The sequence below is a fragment of the Brienomyrus brachyistius genome, chromosome 1 (genome assembly GCF_023856365.1).
Source record: "Brienomyrus brachyistius isolate T26 chromosome 1, BBRACH_0.4, whole genome shotgun sequence".
NCBI lineage: Eukaryota > Metazoa > Chordata > Actinopteri > Osteoglossiformes > Mormyridae > Brienomyrus > Brienomyrus brachyistius.
Genome location: NC_064533.1, coordinates 35505901 through 35528137, shown reverse-complemented (window position 1 = coordinate 35528137; position 22237 = coordinate 35505901). Strand labels below are relative to the sequence as shown.

The following is a 22237-nucleotide window of genomic DNA, read 5'->3' as shown; positions in this document are numbered from 1 at the left end:
CATTTTGTTTGCACCTATTCATAGAGAGAAATCTAACGTCTAAGTTGTGTTGTCGTGCTGTGAGATGGTATTAAATTATAAGATGTGTATGCGCATATAATTGTTGGCTACATTTATGTGTTCCCAAGGCAGTGTATCTAGGCTCTGAGAGCCTAACATCTTTCTCCCTCTGACATCTTTGACAGGAAGCACAGGGAGTTGGTTACACTGAAGGACGGCCCACAGCACCACTGCTCCAGCCAATAGGCAATCAGCTTCCTGCCCCGTCATCCCTCCCACTATATAAATGCAGCCTCAGCCCTGCTCCCGCATTCCTGCCTTCACATCCCGAATCCTCAGCATCGGTTTGAAGGAATATCCATTAAAATGGTGAGTGCTGACATTTGATGTGCATTTGAAATGGCATTTGAAATGTGTTTGTTTGCCACTGTTATAGATTTGTTTAGGATAATAACAAACAAAATAGCCTTTAAACATGAATTAAAACATTGTTTTGCTGTCTAAATTTCTCTTACATTTACATTAATTTCAATTCAATCGATTAGTTTTTAAATATCCATGTGTAAAGCAATGAATCAATATTTTAGTTAATTTATACAGGCAGTATGACCCTGTTACGGTATACTTATGTTGCTAAGATGGGGGAGGGTCGGACTTCAGCGTGATCGAGAGCCTCTGGATCCTGTCGGCTAGGTGCCAGGGATCTGGCACAATATCTCCAGGCAGTGAAAAAGCCATTTCGTTAATACAGAACTTGCTGCTAAATTATGTATTTGGAAGATGATGAGTCAATATGTGGCTTCTTGGGCAGGAAGTAATCGCTGCGATTGAAAAGCCTGTCTGCTCTGAGAGGTGTAATCAGAGATCAGAGTTAGACTGAACCAGTGTTTCTCAAACCAGTCCTCGGAGACCCCCAAACGTTCCACATTTTTGGTCCCTCCCAACTCCCAGGGAACTAGGAGAAAGCAAAAATGTGGACCGTCAGGGGGTTCCCGAGTACCGGTTTGAGAAACACTGCATGAGAGACAGTGGAGCGGTGCTGCCCTCCACAGGTACATATTGTCCTTGCACATGCTGTATCTGAATATCCCGCCTATGCTGCATACATCTCTGTGGCTGCGTGAGGAAGATCTACAGAACTTAGTCAATGAAGGAAATATCCTCTGCAACACAGCTGGGCAGGCTGACGCATCCATATCTACATTAGGAAGGAATATGGATCATCTGGGTTTCCTGCCACACTCTGTATATATGTGCAGTGCACATGTTCTCTCCATGTTGTGTGGGCTTCCCCCAGGTTCTCCCACAGTCCAAAGAGATGCAGTGAGGCTAACTGGACACTGAAAATAGCCACAATGAGGGAGTGTGTGCCCTGTGATGCACTGGCATCCTTTATAGAGCTTGTGCCCGGTGCTGAATGGTACAGGCTCCAGGCTGCCCAATAGTCCTGTCAAGAGGAGAGCTGGAGATGGGTGACTTGCATGTTTGTTGTTTGATGCTGTACTCTTTCAGTTATATCTTAATGAGGTAAAGCCTAACTGGGCCAAATACTTGTATGAATTTAACATAATTAAACTTATTCAGAGTAAATTAAGATAGGACACCTAGAATTAATAATCCGATGTATCAATTAGAACCGGTGCTGGCAGAAGTTGAATAGCAAGTTGTTTGTTTAGAAAATACAAATTTTACTAATGACCTCTATGGAGATATGCCTGAACCAAAGCTTCCTAGAAGACCTCCTCAGGACCATGTGTGACAGCATTCATTGTGTGTTTCCGCTTACTGCACATCCGTTTGTTATTACTTTCTCTGCATCTATTACTTCATCATTTTGAAGTAATCCATTCTACTTTTCATCCTGCGCAAGCTCGGCGCATATCACTGGCGAACAAGGAAGCATTTAGCTTCAAGCAGTTAGCTCAGCTACCCTGCGATGCACATGCTTCTTTTCACTCCCACTAGATCAATTCAGCATGCATATATTATCAAACATAAATAATTCTTATTTCTATTCTGTAACTTTAAGTACTATGGTTAGAAGAAGCGATATTTGTTTTACTTTGATATTAAAATCTTTCAGTGTCCGACTCTGCAAGCTACAATCCTGCCCACAACAGAGAGGCGCTAGTTGAGTTCCCATGGTTAGCTGAATGATTTCAGCATTGGGCCCTTGAGTGAGGCCCCTTAACCACAGTTGCTCCAGGGACTGACTGACCCTGCATTCTCTGTTGTACATAATTTTTGATAAAAACTGCTAAACAGTGATGTAATGGGGTTTCTGTGAATTTCTGTGAATTAAATGGCATTCTTCCTTGTTTTCAGCGTGAATGCATTTCCATGCACGTTGGCCAAGCTGGTGCCCAGATGGGTAATGCATGCTGGGAACTATACTGCCTGGAACATGGCATCCAACCCGATGGACAAATGCCGAGTGACAAGACCATCGGGGGAGGAGACGACTCCTTCAACACTTTTTTTAGTGAAACAGGAGCCGGGAAACATGTTCCCCGTGCTGTATTTGTGGACCTAGAGCCTACTGTCATTGGTAAGAAAGAGTTTATTGAGGGTTACTTTGGATTACAAAATAAAAACATAATCTCTCCTCAGAAGACCTATGGGATTGTCCAATTTAAGATCATTCACTATGAAACCTTTAGTCTATAGGCACATAAACCAGTCTAACAACACAAACACTCAAATATAAATTGAACGAAGGGCCCTGTACCAGACAGTTTATTCTGAATAAAATTTTATTTCTATTTTTGGGTTTGAGTTGGGTAATTCAGGTACGGAGAGTAAAAGTCCAGACCAGGATTTTGTTTCAACCAACCAGTTGAGTGCTCTGTGACTGTGACTGTGACTGGTTGTTTGAAACAAAATCTCAGACTTTTACTCTGTGGACCTGAATTACCCAACTCTGATTATAAATACATAAAAATAATATTTACCAAAAAACTACACAAAACTAACATGATTTTCTCTGTTACACTTTGCTCAATATCAATAACCGTTGCTATGCTTCTTCACAGATGAGGTACGCACAGGTACCTATCGGCAGCTGTTTCATCCTGAGCAGCTCATTACAGGCAAAGAAGATGCTGCCAACAACTACGCCCGTGGGCACTACACCATCGGCAAGGAGATCATCGACCTGGTACTGGACAGGACACGCAAGCTGGTACGGAGTTCATTGGGATTTCACTGTAACGTCTTAATAGACATTTTGCTATATAACATTTTATCACTTTACATGAAACCTTCTCCCTGTCTCCTTCAGGCTGACCAGTGCACTGGCCTCCAAGGTTTCCTCATCTTCCACAGTTTTGGTGGGGGTACTGGCTCTGGGTTCACCTCCCTCCTGATGGAACGCCTCTCAGTTGACTATGGAAAGAAATCCAAGCTGGAGTTTGCGGTCTATCCAGCTCCTCAAGTGTCCACAGCTGTGGTTGAGCCTTACAACTCCATCCTGACCACCCACACCACCCTGGAGCACTCTGACTGTGCCTTCATGGTGGACAACGAAGCCATCTATGATATCTGCCGCAGGAATCTGGACATTGAGCGCCCAACATATACCAACCTCAACAGGCTTATTGGCCAGATTGTCTCCTCCATTACAGCCTCACTGCGCTTTGATGGAGCCCTGAATGTGGACCTGACAGAGTTCCAGACCAATTTGGTGCCTTATCCCCGTATCCACTTCCCTCTGGCTACCTATGCCCCAGTGATCTCTGCTGAGAAGGCTTACCACGAGCAGCTTTCTGTCGCAGATATCACCAATGCCTGCTTTGAGCCAGCCAATCAGATGGTGAAGTGTGACCCCCGTCACGGCAAGTACATGGCCTGCTGTCTGCTGTACCGTGGAGACGTGGTTCCCAAAGATGTCAACTCAGCCATTGCCACCATCAAGACCAAGCGCACCATCCAGTTTGTAGACTGGTGTCCCACTGGCTTTAAAGTGGGTATCAACTACCAGCCGCCCACTGTGGTTCCTGGAGGAGACCTGGCCAAGGTTCAGAGGGCTGTATGCATGCTGAGCAACACCACGGCCATCGCTGAGGCCTGGGCTCGCCTGGACCACAAGTTTGACCTGATGTACGCCAAGAGAGCCTTTGTCCACTGGTATGTGGGAGAGGGTATGGAGGAGGGAGAGTTTTCTGAAGCCCGTGAAGATATGGCAGCCCTGGAGAAGGACTATGAGGAGGTCGGCACCGACACTGTGGGGGACGAAGATGAAGAAGGAGAAGAGTAATGACAGGAAACAAATTATCTGAGGCCCCCACACCTGAAGCATTCTCTGATTTCCTGTTCCAGGACAGAATTTGAAATCAGCAATTCCTACATTCGCCTAACACTTATATTCTTTATATTTACAATGAGAAAGAAAGTACTGCTGCAAATGCCAATAAAACGTCATATTGTCATATTTATTTTAAGCTCAAAGATATTAATCCTCAAAGCTAAATGTCTATCTAAAGATGCTAAATAAAGTTAAGTCAAACTGTTTATAGGTCATTTTTATATGTTTGTTTGTTTGTTTGTTTGTTTGTTTATAAGCATGTATTAGAGTGAGAGAGTCAAACTTGGGGGTTCGTCTATCCAAGGCAGGGGCAGACCCGAGATGGGACCTCACTGCATTTCATGGCACAAACACAGACACACAAGCATCCTATAGATAATATATAGGTGTATAGCTTTGTTCTGTGCGAGGAAACCCGAACAAAGCATAGGGAAACATCCACAGAGGAGGGAACTGACCACCCTTTCCTGGATGAGTGAACATATTGTGCCGTCTGAGCTAGTGTACCATGCAAAATATACGTGAATGAGCTTTATGAATGCATGTTTTTATCCTAAGAAACTTTACTAATATTGGACAAAAATGCAGTTTATGCAGAATAACATATGATTGAGGTAGTGTGGCGTCACCATATCAAATAAACAAAAAAAAAACAAATAATATGTTTCAAAAATTCAGTCAGCAATTGGAAATCAAAACTTAGGAAGCAGTTACCGCTCAGCAGAGCTCTTTTAACTCTGAATGTGGCATCCTAAAATATCCATAATGATAAGCGCTAAACCATTGCTCAGACGTATATTTATTTTTTACATTTATATTTACAAATACAGTTAGGTAATGTGATGTAAGTACAACTATATTTAATATTTTTGCCAAACAATGGCTTTCATTAAAAAAATCTTTTTTTAAAAGATTGCGATTGTTAAACTCTGTTTACAATTGGAAAGGAAGGGTGTGGCTAAATGCTGCTCTGCCTAAACGCACGGTCATGTAAACAGCTACTGAAAACAGCCGTTTGGAGGCCACTTGTTATCAGTAAGAGCGCCCATCTTGGGCTGCTGCCTATCTAACACCAGCCGCGTGTATGAAATGTGAACATGCAGCCGAGGAAACCGCTCAGCCCAGAGAATCAGAGAGTGATCCCGCCAAAAGCAACAAAACTAAAAACCCACATAACTGTGAATGACACATAAACTCAATTTAATAAACATCTTTAGACCTATTGGATTTAATAGGACACATGACCACAAGATACCATGATAAACTGTAATATTTTACTGGATAAATACAAGCTTTGGTATTGATATAATATTTGGGAATAGTGACAAAGTAACAATGAAACACATTAGACATTCCTTCTGAAAAATAGCTCTATCCCAGTAACTTGCAAAATGAAAATGTACGTATAAGTGATCAATGTAAAATGAAAGAATAAGTTAAGAATATCTTAAAAGCATTTAATCAGCTATTTTTTTATTGAATTGTATGAATACAGCAGAACACTGGTCTGATTCTAATTATTTTATCACATTTCATACAAAAAAAAAAAAACAAAATAACCATTATATCAATAAATGAATAAATAAATGTATTAACTGTTCAATCAATGAATATCAGGAAATGAGGACACAAAGAATGTCACCACATATGCAAAAGTATTTTAGATTCATTTAATTTTTAGATTTTGTTTTATTTGTTTAACTGTGAACAACCGTTACCAAAATTAATTTCTGAAAATGAAATATACAGTCCAATGGTCTGCAAGAAAACGTCCCGGATGTGATGATTGCTGCCCCCCCTCCTTGGAAAGTGCTGTGTCTGTCGAGTGCACTAAAGCCTCACACAAACCTCAACCCTGACTGACTGGGGAGCAAACTGCAATTATAAAATGGTGAGTGAATTTACATATTATAATTATACAATAAAAATATTATGGTGGTCACTGAATATTTTGTACTATGTAAGTAGAATTTTTTATTGAAATTTATCATAACATTTGATTATAGGGATTATAACTAGGCCTTCAAAACTGAGAAAAACTCTTTGTAACCACAATCAAAGGTAGATATAGTTAGTAAAATAACTACTTAATGTGTGTGCATTTAGGCCTAATAAAATTATTTTATTAGAGTGACAGGTTTTTCTTTTATTATTTCTTAATTTGGGAAAGAAATGTGTTAAAAATTGCACAAAAAAAAGGCCAGTACTACAATATGAGATGTAATAGTTCTCATAAAATGACACAAAGCCAAACAGACAGTAGTATGCATACAACATAAGTTATAGATTTTTGTGTATGTGTTAAAGCCCTTTACACTCGGCTATTGTAAATCATTGTGCAATAAGATGAGGGTGGGTCGACATGAGAGTGGTTGGCAATAACAGAATGAACCTTTGACACAGACTGTCAGAGGACTGAACTCAACAGAACCAGAAACAAAGGGGACTATAAAGGGTCTAAATAAAAGGCAGAAAGGCTGAACATGAATTAACAAGAACTAAACTGAACATTGGGAAATGCTGAGGGAACACAGACTTGTAACAGGAGAGTAAACCCGGAACATTCAACTGCAAGCACATACACAATCAGGTAACACATGCAACACCTATGATTACCAACAGAGGAACAGGACAAAGGCAGGCACATATATACACAGACAGCGAGGGCAAAACCCGGGACAGGTGTGAACTATATATGACACTATATCATTTTTCCTTATCCAATCCCAATATTATAATTTTGAGTATCTGCCGATACCAATACTAATCTAATATTTTTTTCCGTTTATCAGCTACTATAAGCATTAAATGAGATATTTGCATCAGTACTGTTCAATTAACACAGCAAACTATGTACATTTAGCGTTGCAGCAGTGTTGCTTGAGTATGCTAAGAACAGGAAAATATAATGGTCATGTTACTCAAACATAAGCTCTGCCATTACACTACGGGAATAAATCCACTGGTAATATAATTTAAACAAGCTTGCTTTTTTGTTGTATTCGGTAGCTGATTTCACAAAAACGAATAGAAATATTTCCTAACATGCAAAATGTGCAATCTGTTGCCAGATTAAATATAATAATCAATCATAAAAATATCACTGTATACCCCAACTAACCATTTCTAGTCAAAAAGGTACATGTAAGTTTCCAGTACCAAAAGTAACGTTAACCCCTTCACATTCACGAGGATTAGCGGCGGAAAATCCCCGCAAATGTGAAAATTCGCAAATAATAGGAACTACTAACTTCAACCCATAACAATCTGCTAGCCAGAATGATAACATAACAAAGTCTATGTATTACCAATTCTATTTATATACATTACATTTTCATATAATATACAAACCATCTAAATTGTGCCCTGATATGTATAAAGTTAGTACTGCAAGCACTGGCCTACGTTTGAGAGTCATTCTGAAAACTGCAAAATGAACAGCACTAAAAAGTTGAAAGGTTACTGGGAAAAGCACGAGATTCCAGCTAACCCAAAAGTCAAGCTGGTTGCCGAGATAAGGAAAAAAAAACAAGACTTTAAATATGAAGGACATAGCATGCACGCACACCCTTAGCAAAAAGTAGTTTATTCAAGTGTACTACGAGTATACTTATTTTACTAAAACTGAGGCAATATACTTCAAGTTAACTTTTTATATACTATATTTTATATACTTAAGAATAGTATAGTGAAGCATACTTGACTTATACTGATAAGTATAAAGAAAACTCTAAGACTAAGTGCATTAATACTTACACTTATACTTTAATACGAAAGCTTATACTTATACTTTAGTATACTTTACTTCTCAACATTCTGTCTTGTGATTTTGTAAATACATTGCAGTCTAGTGTACATATAGTATGAGTTAAATTTATGAATACTTTAAGTATATTTCAAGTATATACATAGTATGCTACAAGTAACATGCTACGCAAACTTAAGATGGTGGCGCAGGAGGTAGTGCTATTGTTTGGCAATCAGAGAGTTGCAGGTTCAAGCTCTCCTAACCCCATCAAAGTGTCCTTGAGCATGACATTGAACCCCAAATTGCTCCCAGTGTGCAAGCAGCCTCCTCCATGGGTGTGTGGCTTTGAGTACTAGTAGAAGTAGAAAAGCACTATGTAAATGCAGTCCATTTACAAGTATACTTAAAGTGTAACAACCAGTAAAATAGCAAAAAAAAATGTACTTCTTAATTTTTGTAATTCTAAGTTCATAAAAGTATACTTCAAGTGTACTTCAATAAACTAAAATGTGGACTAGAAGTATATACCTAGTACACTAGTAGTATATAGATGAGTGTACTTGCACTTTTACTTTGTAAAACTAAAATGACCTTATAAAGTATAATTAAAGTATACTTTTATAAACTTAAAAATGTTCCAATTTAATCCGAAGAAGTATTAAATTTGTATACTTTCTAGTACATTACAAGTACATGGTCCGTAGTATACTTGCTATACTTATACTTATACTCAAGCATACTTAATAACATGAACTTCAAGTATACTACTTTTTGCTAAGGGCACTAACAAATATTATGTATTTTTAAGAGTTTGTGTATACACACACACACACATATTGTATATATATATATATATATATATATATATATATATATATATATATATATATATATATATATATATATATATACAATATATATATATATATATCTTTGGTTTATGTATCATCTGAGAGTTTCTGCGATCTTTCAGCCAACTCCAAAAATATTCCCATTTAATTTTTCACGGCCAACTGGCGAATAACCAAAACGGCTTAGGTCAAATGGGAAGGAGTTCCTCTGTTTCCAAACAGCCGACATGGCAGCTCCGACGCATACGCGTTGCTGAACAACTACCCTTCACGTGACCTTCACTTCTGTTTACTGCACGTCGGGCTAAGGCTACAAGAATTTTCGTGATTTTTCAGGTTATATCTATCTCTGGTTGAAAACTGGAACGATGATAACCAGTCCAGCATAGCAATAGTGGTTACAGGATTGGTGCCATCTCTAGTGTGAACCACTACCAATCAACCAATTAGAGAATTGGAGTTATAAGGAAGAGGTGAGGGTCATAAACAATCAATAAGGCAGGGACCTATCACCACAATAGCATTCTGTGTGTCATCTATGGCTTACTCACTGGGGGCTTTGGGTGAGGATGCTGTAAAGCGGTTTGAGACAATGTAATGTTGTGATAATGCGCTATATAAAAATAAATTTGTTGTTGTTGTTGTTGTTTCACACTTATTAGTACTGGAACTAAGATTTAGCCCTTATAGTGAAAAATATCCTGTCCATCAATTCTAAATACCTATTTTTCCAATTAAGGTATTACAAAGTCTAATGCTGGAAATGCAGGGCACAACCCTGCTAAGCCATTACTAGTGGTTTGGTGTTTAACAGAACTGTAAAAGGATAACAAAGAATAGTTGCTGAACATTTAGTGGGAAACTGAGGTCAATGGTGATTAAAATTTGTAGAAAAATCTAAATTATTTAAGAGTATTTGCTGTGTTCTTAGGTTAATGAAGTGACATTCCATCCAAGGCGTACCCCAGCCTTAAGCTCCAGGATCTTCAGTGTTCCTAACCAGAATAAGCAGTTGATGATGCATGGACAGGCTTACATTTATTGTATGAAGCGAAAACACTAATATTTTTCTTTCTATTTTCCAGCGTGAATGTATTTCTATCCATGTTGGCCAAGCAGGTGTCCAGATGGGCAATGCATGCTGGGAATTGTACTGCCTTGAACATGGCATTGAACCTAATGGACAAATGCCTAGTGACAAGACAGTGAGAGATGGAGAAGACTCCTTTAACACCTTTTTCTGTGAAACAAGGGCTGGAAAACATGTCCCTCGGGCTATTTATGTGGACCTGGAACCTACTGTCATAGGTATGATCAATCATATTACTATAATCAGATGTTGTAAGTATAAACTGTTTATTTTCTGTTGCAGTTTTACATATAACTAAATATTCCATTTTTCATAGATGAGGTACGCACAGGTACCTATCGGCAGCTGTTTCATCCTGAGCAGCTCATTACAGGCAAAGAAGATGCTGCCAACAACTACGCCCGTGGGCACTACACCATCGGCAAAGAGATCATCGACCTGGTGCTGGACAGGACACGCAAGCTGGTACGGAGTTCATTGGGATTTCACTGCAATTTCTTAAATTTGCTATATAACATTTTATCACCTTACATGAAACCTTCTCCCTGTCTCCTTCAGGCTGACCAGTGCACTGGCCTCCAAGGTTTCCTCATCTTCCACAGTTTTGGTGGGGGTACTGGCTCTGGGTTCACCTCCCTCCTGATGGAACGCCTCTCAGTTGACTATGGAAAGAAATCCAAGCTGGAGTTTGCGGTCTATCCAGCTCCTCAAGTGTCCACAGCTGTGGTCGAGCCTTACAACTCCATTCTGACCACCCATGACACCTTGGAGCACTCTAACTGTGCCTTCATGGTGGACAACGAAGCCATCTATGATATCTGCCGCAGGAATCTGGACATTGAGCGCCCAACATACACCAACCTCAACAGGCTTATTGGCCAGATTGTCTCCTCCATTACAGCCTCACTGCGCTTTGATGGAGCACTGAATGTGGACCTGACAGAGTTCCAGACCAATTTGGTGCCTTATCCCCGTATCCACTTTCCTCTGACTACCTATGCCCCAGTGATCTCTGCTGAGAAGGCTTTCCATGAGCAGCTTTCTGTCGCAGATATCACCAATGCCTGCTTTGAGCCAGCCAATCAGATGGTGAAGTGTGACCCCCGTCACGGCAAGTACATGGCCTGCTGTCTGCTGTACCGTGGAGACGTGGTTCCCAAAGATGTCAACTCAGCCATTGCCACCATCAAGACCAAGCGCACCATCCAGTTTGTAGACTGGTGTCCCACTGGCTTTAAAGTGGGTATCAACTACCAGCCGCCCACTGTGGTTCCTGGAGGAGACCTGGCCAAGGTTCAGAGGGCTGTATGCATGCTGAGCAACACCACGGCCATCGCTGAGGCCTGGGCTCGCCTGGACCACAAGTTTGACCTGATGTACGCCAAGAGAGCCTTTGTCCACTGGTATGTGGGAGAGGGTATGGAGGAGGGAGAGTTTTCTGAAGCCCGTGAAGACATGGCAGCCCTGGAGAAGGACTATGAGGAGGTCGGCACCGACAGTGTGGGGGACGAAGATGAAGAAGGAGAAGAATACTAATAAAGAATTAAAGATCAACAATGATAACATTGTAAACATTATGCATATATAGAATTTCTGCTATGTCTCTGCATTACAGGAGACATATTTTTTTCGGTTCGCTACATTTTAAGTATAAATAGGCTTTAAACTTATTGCACAGTTCTGTTCAACAGCAGATTAATGAGAAATGAAAAATCTTCTATACTCATTTATCAATTTTTTTATACATATGTAGAATGATATACCTAATAAATCAACAATTCATATTTCACATCTGTTACTCCCTTAGTTTTGACTAATGGCTTTTTATTTAGTGACTATTAATGCTTTTGCTTAAAAAATACTCAAAAATGTTTAAATTGCCTTTGTCAGTGGTAAAGGTCTGTGTATAACAATTGTTAGAGAAACAAATATCAGGGAAAATACAGATTTAAAGTCATATTTAGGCTTTATTTATTGACATATTAACATTTTCTCACAAATAAAAAAAAACTACAAGTAAATTAATTATCCTGTTACTCATTTGTGGAAAGTAATGTCAGACACAACAATTAAAATATTTTTTGTATTTAAATATAATTGAAGCACGGGCGTCGCCGCCATTAAATCTGAGGGCATTTCATAAGTATTCCTTTGGACCCCCCCCACATCTAACATAAAATATCAGTTTTATGCCAGTGTGCCCCGCCCCCACATTCAAAATGCTTCTGACGCCCCTGAATAGAATAGAAGCTTTATTGTCATTGTATACCAAATACACTACAGTAAAAGCAAAAAGATATTTAAAAATTCCAGAAAACAGACATACAAATACATACATGTACGTATATGCATATATATTAAAAAGGTTACTGAGTCGTTAGCATACCCGAAACACACACTTGAGATGTAAAAGGTTAAAACTTAAAAATATATGTTTAATCAATTCATTTATTTATATAAATATGGGCCTACCATCCAACAAGCAAAACAGTGTTAACTGGGAAGTGTGTCATCACCGAATTCTTACAATATTTTTGCCTTGTTGCAAATCGCCGCCGGTAAAATGCATTTGGTGGCACTGTGGCCGTTTTCATTCCTTAAAAAAGAAATGATTGCGTCACCGAAAATATACATCGCAGTCATATTAGGCCTAATTGTTGTAGTGTCGTTTTTAATCGTCGACTTCCTGATAAAATCTTGTTTTATGTGTAAATAAAATATAGCACAATTAGCAGGGACACAATATTACATTCAATTGGGGGTATAACTATCAAAGATATTATTTAACACGGTAAGCGCTCCTTACATTAGGATACTCATATACCTCACAGATGCTGCCTACTCACTCGAAGACGGTATAATATCTGTATATCTGCAGCATGAACAGCGTAATGTCCGACAATGTTTCTGTCCTTCGTGTGACGAAAATGGACAAACTGCCATCCGACTCCACTGAGCTGGATAAATAACAGCCGAGCCCGTTTAGGTGGACATTCTAGATGTTCTATTTTTTGTAGACGCTTGGGCTCAGCTGATGGTGACGTAGAGCTGGAAGCGTATTCTAGGGAAGGGCATACAGTCCGCGTGCGGAGGGGGAGAGACTCCACTAAAATATAAACGTCGTTGAAGCAATGAATTGACAACGAAGGAAGACGTACAGTAACCTACTCGCGGTGTGTGTTTTGCGGCAGCGCAGGCAGATATTTCAGACTTCAACAAATATCGTTTTGCGGCTGGGCTCTGACGTCATTCCACGGGCTTCTCAAAAGATTGTTCCTATTTAAAGCGCACATTTGATAGCTAACTCTTCTTCTTAAAAGGTAAGATATACATTTGTATAACGAAAATAGCGAATCTGTCGGTCGTTGCCTGAAACTATATAAGTTGTCCAAACTGTGCGTTCGTTGCCGTTGTGTTACGTAATAGTTATTTTTTGTTTTGGTTACTTGGATGTCTGTATCAATGACTTGGTTTTATATTTGCTGGAATGGTTTGTTGACTGTAACTGTAACCGAAATAACATTTTCAATCGACTTTTCGGTTACTTGGTATGCTCGATGTTTTTCGTTAATTAGAACAAAACCGTTTGTTTACAAATTGTGGGTGCGATGTTTTTATTAAGGTAAGACCTTCATGTGCAGCACGAATAAATATATTCAACATAAATGTTTTTTTTTGTTCCCTTCAAAATTTTATTACACTGTTGAGCTGCAGTAAAATGTACAATTTCTGTGTGTCGTATTTTATAGTTCATAAGCCTCATCTATAAGTTCAATAGGAGCTTATTAACACTTAAAAGCATGCATCTGAATCACATTGAAGCAAAGTAACGCCTTGTAAAGCTACTACTCACCGAATTTTGTCAGAGACAATGAGTAGCACAAGACAGCTATGACCTGCGAAGGGTTCAAAAGTAGTTCTAAATTAATCCTGAATTTGAGACTTTTCGTCATTTTGAAATGCAGGAAAACTAAATATTTTTTTATCAACTTTTCACCTAATCTAGAATAATTGGATCTGGATTAAGTCAGACACTGATGACTATTTAATAAATGTATCAGACGAGGCCCAAGAGACAGTGTGTGTGCTAATTTCGTTTTCATAATAAATTATCAATGCTTTGCCAGTGGTTTATGTGTATTTTTTTTTCTTCCTCATCCATAAATTACTTAGACATATTATAAGAAGCAGATTTAAAGTGACATCTTTGTCGTAGATATCACTCGTTGACATTGTCAACAGTTTACTATTTATGGAAATAGGGGTCAGTGGTTGGTATGACAGCTAAGTGGGTATGACTGCTGTTTCCCCTCCAAAGATGAGGGTTTGAATCCTACTTCTGTAGTGGTGGGTACAGTTAACATGTTCCTTTAGGTTTTGGGGGTTTCCTGTTGCAGTTTCATATCCGAAAATTAACCCACCCAGCTGACTCTGTCCAGGATCAGTGTATGGATTTTGGATGATAATAAAGATTATTAAAACAGTAGGGTCCCCGTACTGCATGTAATATTATAAAAACCTAGGCTGTTAATGAATTGACTATTTTAAACCGTATAAGATGTAGATAGTTACTTCAGGAACTCAAAGAGCAGTTTGGTGAAACTTATCATAAGTTCTGTAAAAGATACATTTAACTATCATCAAGAGCACCGGTGCACCATACACAGCATATATGCGCTTCATATTCACTGGAGTTTGCTTTGTACTTTAGAAAGAAACTTGTGCAGAATGCTAATCTGCATAACTAAATATTTAGATAGTTTCTGTTTTTCTTTATTAAATGGGCATAAAATAATCAATACACAATAATTTGTAAACAGTATAATAAGGAACACATTCCCTCTCGATGGAATCCTCGCTTTTCTCAGCAAAAATGACAAACAGGCTGGATTTATCCCCTTGATGTACTTATGGTGGTCTTATGTGATATAGAGGTATGAACTAAACCTACAATTCACAGCGTAATCATCAACCAAGTGGGTCAGGGTTCCCTAGATACGAGCAGACATGGTCAGGCTTGCTGAGAAATACTAGAGACCATATACAGTTACCTAATCTAACTGGCCTGACTACTTGGCTGGCACCGTTATCAGAGTGAGAAGCTTAGCATGTGAAACTAACATGTTTACTTTTTGATAACCCATCAGTTACTAAGATGCTTAATATTTATTATTGAAATTATTTTGTGCAAAAAATACAGTTTGAAACCTTTTCAAAAACCATATAGAGTAGTTGAAAACCATAGCCAGTCATTACTACATTATTACAGACCAGAGGATACCGGCCACTGGTAGCCAGTGGTTTTAGCATGTTTCCTAGCAGCAAACTGTAGACAGGAATAGGTTTGCAATTTATGTAGCATTGCCTTAAATTAAAATTATCTATATTATGGTTTATACAGGGTAGACAAAATAATGGAAACGTATAAATAATATATTTATATGAAGAACCTAATAAGGAATAGTATCTCTTTGTTTGTGCAGTGTCCTTGTATTTGGTATATGTTGTTATCATTTTTAAAATTGAATCTGTGTTCACATAAAAAATAATAATAGTGGTAATTGTCACCAATGCACTAGGAATTTAAACAATCAACTCTTTGATCTCTTCTGAACTCTGTTAGTTGCCTCGTTGCTTTGAAAACGATAGACATCATGCGCTTTGATTTGATCTTTAATTGCTGTCACATTCCACTGATTGGTATCCAACCTCACTTTTGTAGTTGTCTGTAATTACAATTGTGACTTCAATGTTAGAAAATAAACAATAATTTATAATTAGTACTTTGTACTAATTTGTACTAAATGTTGTTCAATTCTTAAAAAAAAAAAGATAAATAATTTTGTCCACTCTGTATATATCTCCCCTTGTAAGTATGCTGTTATAGTGCATTATTTTTTGAGGTAAAAAGTAGTTCTCAAAGTTTTTTTGCCCCTAAGATTAATTCAGGATAAATTCTTAATTTGACTGAAATGACAGCATTGGTTGCAATACCAATGAGAAACAATTTGAAGCCGGCAATGTAGAGGGTAAATTTTAATTGAGTGTCGGTAGACTGCTGTTTCCAATTGAGATCTGTGCTTCCTGCAGGCTCAGAAAGGTGAGGGAAGAAATGGTGGATTATTATGACATCTTGGGAGTATCACGAAATGCCTCTTCTGAGGACATCAAAAAGGCGTAAGTAGCCAGAAGCCTTTTTGGTAAATGGCATATCCTTAAATTAAATAGCCAAGGGCACGAAATCTTAAGATAGGCCTCCTACCTCTGGCCCTAAAGGCTTGTCGGTTATCTAGCTAATGTTTTCCAAAAGTTATTTACATTGTATCTATTTTATATCATCATAGTGGACCAGTGAATAGGTTGTCAGTTGATTTGCCACTAATTTATTGCAATGGAACATAACTGTATTATTCACCCTGAATGGAAACCCTGTAAAAACCCAGGTTTTTCAGTTGACTTGTTGTGTTTTAATAGCATTACTACCTGAGACACTGCGTGCCAATCTGTGTACTGCTTCTGCTGGACTCCTATCCTGGGTAATAGGCTTGTGATTCACGGAGCTTAACACAAGTTCCTTGAGCAGTACTGTGATGTTTTTGATCAGAGCTATTGGGACTGTATTCTCAGTAAGGTCCACCAGGGTGCACTGTTGCTCTGGGTCTGTCCCAATCCGGACTGCTGAAATTGTAATGTCACCTTAACTAGATGGAACTACCCAAGTTGGGATCATTCTCTGCCTAGTTTGTCTAGTTTGATAATGACCTGGCTTTGGGCCTGAATGGTGTCCTTCATCTCCAGTATTTCTGTGCGCTCTTAAGTTACAGGAAGCAGGCCCTGCGGTGGCACCCAGACAAGAATCCAGACAACAAAGAGGAAGCAGAGAGGAAGTTCAAGGAAATAGCTGAGGCGTATGAAGTGCTCTCAGACAGTAAGTATCATTTTATTGATTGTAGGGCCTCAGGAATCTTCTCAAACTTCCGTGATAATCTGATCGTTCACCCTTGTGAGCTATGTAACTTTTGTTACTTAATGGGAACTGCATGTGTATCTGTCTTGTCCTCCAGGAAACAAACGAGAGACTTATGATCGGTATGGCAAAGAGGGCATTCACAATGCAGGTAAGGGTTTGGCCAACTTAACTCACAGTAGCTTTACGGGGGTCCTTCTGGTGTGACAGGGTGCTGCTGCTTCTGATATGTGTCACTGTAATTGATATGTAGTTTTTGTGATTTTTTTTTTTTTTTTTATTATTTTATTATTATTTTTTTTTAATTGCATAATTACTGTATTGTTCCTTATCGATATCCACTCCTCCTTTTTTATTTATTTCTCAAAGGCTCTGGCGGCTCTTCCAGTCAGGATGATTTTCCAGGCTTCACATTCACATTCCGAAGCCCAGACGAAGTGTTTCAAGAATTCTTCGGGGGCGAGGATCCATTTGCTAGCTTCTTCGGTGTGTCTGTGAGGCCTCTCTACTTATTCAAGCTTTCAACCATGGAAACACAAATATAAGGCTTCTCATTTCTTCTTACATGTTATGTTCCTGTGAAGCATATTTTATTCTGTTGCACAGAAAGTTTTACTTAATTTTTACTGAATTTATTTTTACTAAACACCAATTATGTGTTATGATTAATTTGTTGAAATTTAACCACCCAGAGTATCAGAGTATCTGTTATTTATCTTCTGAGATATACTGTATGGACAAAAGTATTGGGGGACCTGGCCATTACACCTACAGGAACTTCTATGACATTCCATTCTAAATCCATAGGCATCAATATGGAGTTGAACAGCCCCCCCCCATGCAGCTATAACAGCTGCCAGTCTTCTCAGAAGGCTTTCCATAAGATTTTGGAGTATCTGTGGGCATTTTAACCCATTCATACATAAGAGAATTTGTGCTGGTCAGTCAAGTTCTTCTACATCAAAGTCACCCAACCATGTCTTTATGGACCTTGCTTAGTGTACTCAGCTCCTAATCGTGTCGGCTTTACAGTAATACCGCTTGCTGTTTACTATAGAATTTCATAAACTGACTTATTGGCCAGATGGTAAGTGATGAATGGCTCAGCGGACTAAGCCAATGATTGGAAGATTGCTGGTTCGAGCCCTGAACTCGGCAGACCAATCACATGTCTATGGGCCCTTGAGCAAGGTGTTTAACCCACAGCTCTGTAGTTCAGGTCCTGAGCCTGCAAGGTCTTAGGAATCACAGGGCACTCCAAGGGCACTACATGTTGGGTAATCCTGCGCTGTGGCCTTTAGGCCATGGAAAGCAAGATGGGGCAGGTGAACAGAAGAATTCCAGTGCATATGCGCTTGTATGCAAATTGCAAATAAAGGATTTATCATGACTGCAAAGGTGGCATCCTATGACCGTAAGAAGCTTAAATTCACTGAGCTCTTCAGAACAAACTATTCTTTCACAATGTTTGTAATCCTGACTGTATGGCTATGTGCTTGACTTTATACACCTCTGGCAATGAACTGTTGTTCATATATTGTACGTAGAAAGGATCGCAGAAGTGCCAAGTATGTTAAAAAGCTGTTGCTCTCTCTTGATCTACAGATGATTTCCCTTTTGGCAGCATGCAGGACAGGATTCATGGACATTCAGGCCCATCACGGTTTGGACCTAGTCGTTTCTTCTCCTTCCCGTCTGCTGGAGGTGAGGGCTCTGCATTACTCCCTCATGCAGAATCATGGCTGCTAATACTTGAGTAGCAGAATGGGGTAAAATCTTTGCCGTTAGCTATAAAATTCTAGTACAGCTCTGTAGTTCCGGTCCTGAGCCTGGAAGGTCTTAATAATCACAGGGCACTCTAAGCTTCTTTTAGCTTTACATAAAATGCCTGTGGCCCACAAGATCATGACGTTTTGTCTCCACTTTCAGCAGGTTTCACCTCCTTTTCATCCTCCTTTAGTGGGATGGACAGCATGGGGGGCAGCTTCAAGTCAGTCTCTACCTCCACACGTGTCGTCAATGGGAAACACACCACCACCCGAAAGTGAGGCTTTGTCATGGCTTTGCCAGCAGCAGGTAACACCAGCGCTGACAGCGTTAGTAATGCAACCTTTGATGTTGTTTTTTGCTCCCTTGGTAGAATCAGAGAAAATGGCCAGGAGAGAACAGAAATTGAGGAGGATGGGGTCTTGAAAGCTGTTCTGATCAATGGTATGCGTTCTCCTCCATCACTGCGCTCGTCTTTTCACCTTAACGCTTTTACAGTATGCTGTCATTCTTTTCGTCTTCTCGACATCCCACATAGCCCTTATGCAGGGCTCCATAGGTAGCTTTTACATGTGTCTGTCTGCTCTTTGTAGGTGTGGAGGATGAGATGGCCTTGGCCTTGGAGCTCAGCCTCAGAGACTCGGCCAGTCAGTCATCGCAGCAACAGCAGCAGTTACACCAGGAGCAGCCCAGCTTCTACCCGCAGGCCCCACCTCAGCGGTCCTATAGCTCGGCCCCCTTCTTTAGATATCCCGAGGGAAGTGAGGAGGATGACGAAGATCTGCAGATGGCCCTGGCCTACAGTTTGTCGGAGATGGAAGCGCAGAGGAGGAATGCAGCTGCAGATATGATCTCAGGTGCTGGGGTCAAGACTAGGGAATGTGGAGGCGGGGTCAAAGAACAAGGGTTTGCAGACAAGAATAGATTGGGGAAGACAGTTAGCAACAAGCCAAGAGCAACTGAAAACAGAACCGTAGCCAGTGAGTGTACTAATGGGGGGTTCTGGGATGGTTCTGACTTGCCAAGTCCCAACAGCCCAGTGGAGAAGGAGAGCAAGTGTCCGTCCATGGATACAATCCACAAGATGACAAAGAAGATGTCTAATTGTGTGGTGAGCTGATGTGTGACAGACTCCACTCAGCCAACAAGGTGTTACATGTAACATAAGTTTTATTCTTGCATCTTTCCTTCATAATGTCATTACTGTGCTCAAGTCTGTTTGTTTCTGTTGATATATTGGCTCTGTTGAAATTGAGAGATTTTTATGAAGATGGAGAAGAGTCAGCAGCTTTAAGATGTTTTTTTTTTTTTTTTTTTTTAATAACGTAGGCAAGACTACTTCACAGTCCTCCTACACTCTAAAAAAGATTATAGTTTCTAAAATGTCTGTTTCTATGGTAGGTTTTAACACACCAGTCTCAGAAGATTAGCGGTGGGGAAATAATGAATTTGGAATTTTTTTTTAATTTATATTGAGTAGGCCAATGAAATTTTGAAATGTCTTCTTTAATGTAGTGCTTAGAGAAATCTATCTTTAACCTCCAGTTGTGTTAAACCTTATTTTTACCACTCGTTGCTGCTGCTGTTGTTATGAAGTGTTTTTGGTGGGAGATGAGCAGGTGGCAGAGTATCGCTGGGAATTTACTGTGGTGGGATTCAGTGATGGGGTCGCTTCAGCGTCACCGCACACATTAAGAATGGATATTGCCGTCTTCATCTTAGCTCTTGTGCTAGAGTCGACCTAATAGGGAACTTACAACACTATATATAAATATAAATGTTTTCTTTTATACGTCTTAGTGCATTTGTTCTAAAACAGCAGCGGATAGTTTGTGCTCCTTTTCTGCACGGTCAGAATTCATGCTTCGCTGCTGGAAAATTGAATTTAGGCACTAAGCAATGTGAAAGTGAGAAGAGCCAATAAGGAAAATGTCTATCACTGTCACAGGGTCTTCCAGGTTAATATCTTAGGCACGTGTTGGTTCATATGCCAAGAGTTTAACAGCTGTTCATGAAGTGCTTAAATTGCATCAGAAATACCCAGTATTGTAAATGTACCAGATTATAAGCTACATGATTTACTTTGGAAATAACACCTGATGACAAGCAGTAGACCAATAAATCATTAAGTAATATAGAAGGACTAACCCTCTGATTTATTCATGAGATAAATGGAAGGTGGTGTTAAGGTTGATGGGAAGTGCTGTGTGGTTTTGGGTCCTAGCTAATGACTACCATTGACACCCCCCCAGCCATGCAATACTAACCAGAATTAGGTAAATGAGCAGTGCCATGTCCTTTTCTGGTTATTCCCTGCTCCAGTCTATTTGCTTGCGCCCTAATTCCCATAATAAACTATCAGGATTTTTTTCTTATGTTCTAAGTTTGTTTTATGGGATTTCTTTTATTTTGTTGTTTCAGACTCCGACTTCCAGGCCTTCACTGGTTGACTGGCTACTGGCTACATGCCCCCTAGAGGTAAAGCTCAGTATGACATAGGGAATTCCTTCCAAACATTCCCTTCACTGTCCCTGAGCCCCTGTCTCCTACCAGCAAGACAGTTAAAACCATTTAACTTAATACTTTAGAATGTACCTATGAAGAATCTGCGGTGATATTAGCATGATTAGCCGCAGAAGGATCACATACAGACAAAGAATACAGTTTAAATATAGTAGCTCCATGTTTACAGAGACAGCCATCTTCATTTAAATGACCAATATTCAAGTGTAATGAAAAATATTCATTTCAATTTTAGCGAATTAGGGGTGTTTATTTAACACAAATGGATGATAGAGCATCTGATACAATGGACACATACCTACAATGTATACAGAGAAGAAAAACAATAGGCCAATGACAACTTTGGAAAACTTGTTGGGGGCAGGTCAAGATAAGTGACTAGGAAGGGGACAAAGGACCTCTACTAATCCATATCTACTGTGGATCTGACATTCATGTCCGTTTGCTCCCAACAGGCAGAACTCCTGGAGAGCTTGCCACCTGCCATTCAGATTGTTCTCCAGCTGATTTTTCAAAGTTTTATTTGGAAAACAATAAGGGGAATGTTGCAAATGTCATGTGCTTACTAAATGTGTTTTTCTTTGTGTGTGTGTCTGTGTGTGTGTGCGTGTGTGTGCACACATGGAGGAGTAACTAGATCCTTAGCCAAAACCTGCAACTTCATCTCATTTTAACTATTTAAGTTTTTGAGGCAGTACGGTACTAATGGAAGATACTCAATGATACAGAATGTTTGTTAATGGTCATGGGGAACTATTTCCCAGCTGGACTAAAGACTGTTGTAGATCTACAAAATTCTAACTTAGAGTAAAACTGAGCGCGGTTAAAGTGCCTGTATCTGCAAGTAAAGTATCATTTAAAAAGCTAAACCAGGCACATCTGGGTTTTTTTTTACTAAGGTTTTTTACTAGGCTTGCACAGGTACGATGTGACCAGTGCAGCGTTTCCCTTACCAGCGGCAGGAGTGTGAGCCTTGACTGATCCACTC

At 39.6% G+C, this 22237-nt stretch overlaps 3 protein-coding genes across 12 annotated transcripts; all 3 read left to right on the top strand.

Moving 5' to 3' along the window:
- Window positions 1–280: 280 nt before the first annotated feature.
- Window positions 281–4509, top strand: LOC125731714 (tubulin alpha chain-like). Of its 2 annotated transcripts, XM_049005901.1 has the most exons (4): window positions 281–369; window positions 2326–2548; window positions 3033–3181; window positions 3281–4509. In XM_049005901.1, the coding sequence occupies exons 1-4, from the start codon at window positions 367–369 to the stop codon at window positions 4253–4255; spliced, it is 1350 nt and encodes a 449-aa protein (XP_048861858.1). In that variant the 5' UTR covers window positions 281–366; the 3' UTR covers window positions 4256–4509. The 2 variants fall into 2 exon arrangements, with proteins under 2 accessions (XP_048861858.1, XP_048861857.1); XM_049005900.1 differs by having other exon boundaries at window positions 3033–4509.
- A 1600-nt stretch (window positions 4510–6109) lies between these two features.
- Window positions 6110–12013, top strand: LOC125731740 (tubulin alpha chain-like). Of its 2 annotated transcripts, XM_049005903.1 has the most exons (4): window positions 6110–6194; window positions 9988–10210; window positions 10309–10457; window positions 10551–12013. In XM_049005903.1, the coding sequence occupies exons 1-4, from the start codon at window positions 6192–6194 to the stop codon at window positions 11526–11528; spliced, it is 1353 nt and encodes a 450-aa protein (XP_048861860.1). In that variant the 5' UTR covers window positions 6110–6191; the 3' UTR covers window positions 11529–12013. The 2 variants fall into 2 exon arrangements, with proteins under 2 accessions (XP_048861860.1, XP_048861859.1); XM_049005902.1 differs by having other exon boundaries at window positions 10309–12013.
- A 632-nt stretch (window positions 12014–12645) lies between these two features.
- Window positions 12646–22118, top strand: LOC125731782 (dnaJ homolog subfamily B member 6-like). 8 transcript variants are annotated; one of them, XR_007391659.1, is made up of 12 exons: window positions 12654–13312; window positions 16083–16169; window positions 16811–16920; window positions 17057–17110; window positions 17329–17445; window positions 18565–18663; window positions 18889–19003; window positions 19100–19170; window positions 19320–19583; window positions 19762–19875; window positions 21148–21204; window positions 21705–21771. XR_007391659.1 is itself a non-coding variant. In XM_049005907.1 (11 exons), exons 2-11 carry the CDS (start codon window positions 16105–16107, stop codon window positions 21816–21818), a joined length of 1317 nt encoding a protein of 438 aa, XP_048861864.1. In that variant the 5' UTR covers window positions 12646–13312; window positions 16083–16104; the 3' UTR covers window positions 21819–22118. The 8 variants fall into 8 exon arrangements, 6 of the variants coding, with proteins under 6 accessions (XP_048861864.1, XP_048861863.1, XP_048861866.1 ...); XM_049005907.1 differs by having other exon boundaries at window positions 12646–13312; window positions 18892–19003; window positions 19320–19837; window positions 21705–22118; XM_049005906.1 differs by having other exon boundaries at window positions 12649–13312; window positions 19320–19837; window positions 21705–22118.
- The last annotated feature ends 119 nt before the right edge of the window (window positions 22119–22237 follow it).

What these genes read in the sequence shown, in the direction of transcription:
- LOC125731714 (XM_049005900.1), top strand. An exon ending in CCTAGAGCCTACTGTCATTG is followed by an intron (nt 2,549 to 3,032) that starts GTAAGAAAGAGT and finishes GCTTCTTCACAG; the next exon opens with ATGAGGTACGCACAGGTACC.
- LOC125731740 (XM_049005902.1), top strand. An exon ending in CCTGGAACCTACTGTCATAG is followed by an intron (nt 10,211 to 10,308) that starts GTATGATCAATC and finishes CATTTTTCATAG; the next exon opens with ATGAGGTACGCACAGGTACC.
- LOC125731782 (XM_049005906.1), top strand. Translation starts at nt 16,105, where the DNA reads ATGGTGGATTATTATGACATCTTGGGAGTATCACGAAATGCCTCTTCT. An exon ending in TCTGAGGACATCAAAAAGGC is followed by an intron (nt 16,170 to 16,810) that starts GTAAGTAGCCAG and finishes TGCGCTCTTAAG; the next exon opens with TTACAGGAAGCAGGCCCTGC. An exon ending in TCCATTTGCTAGCTTCTTCG is followed by an intron (nt 17,446 to 18,564) that starts GTGTGTCTGTGA and finishes CTTGATCTACAG; the next exon opens with ATGATTTCCCTTTTGGCAGC.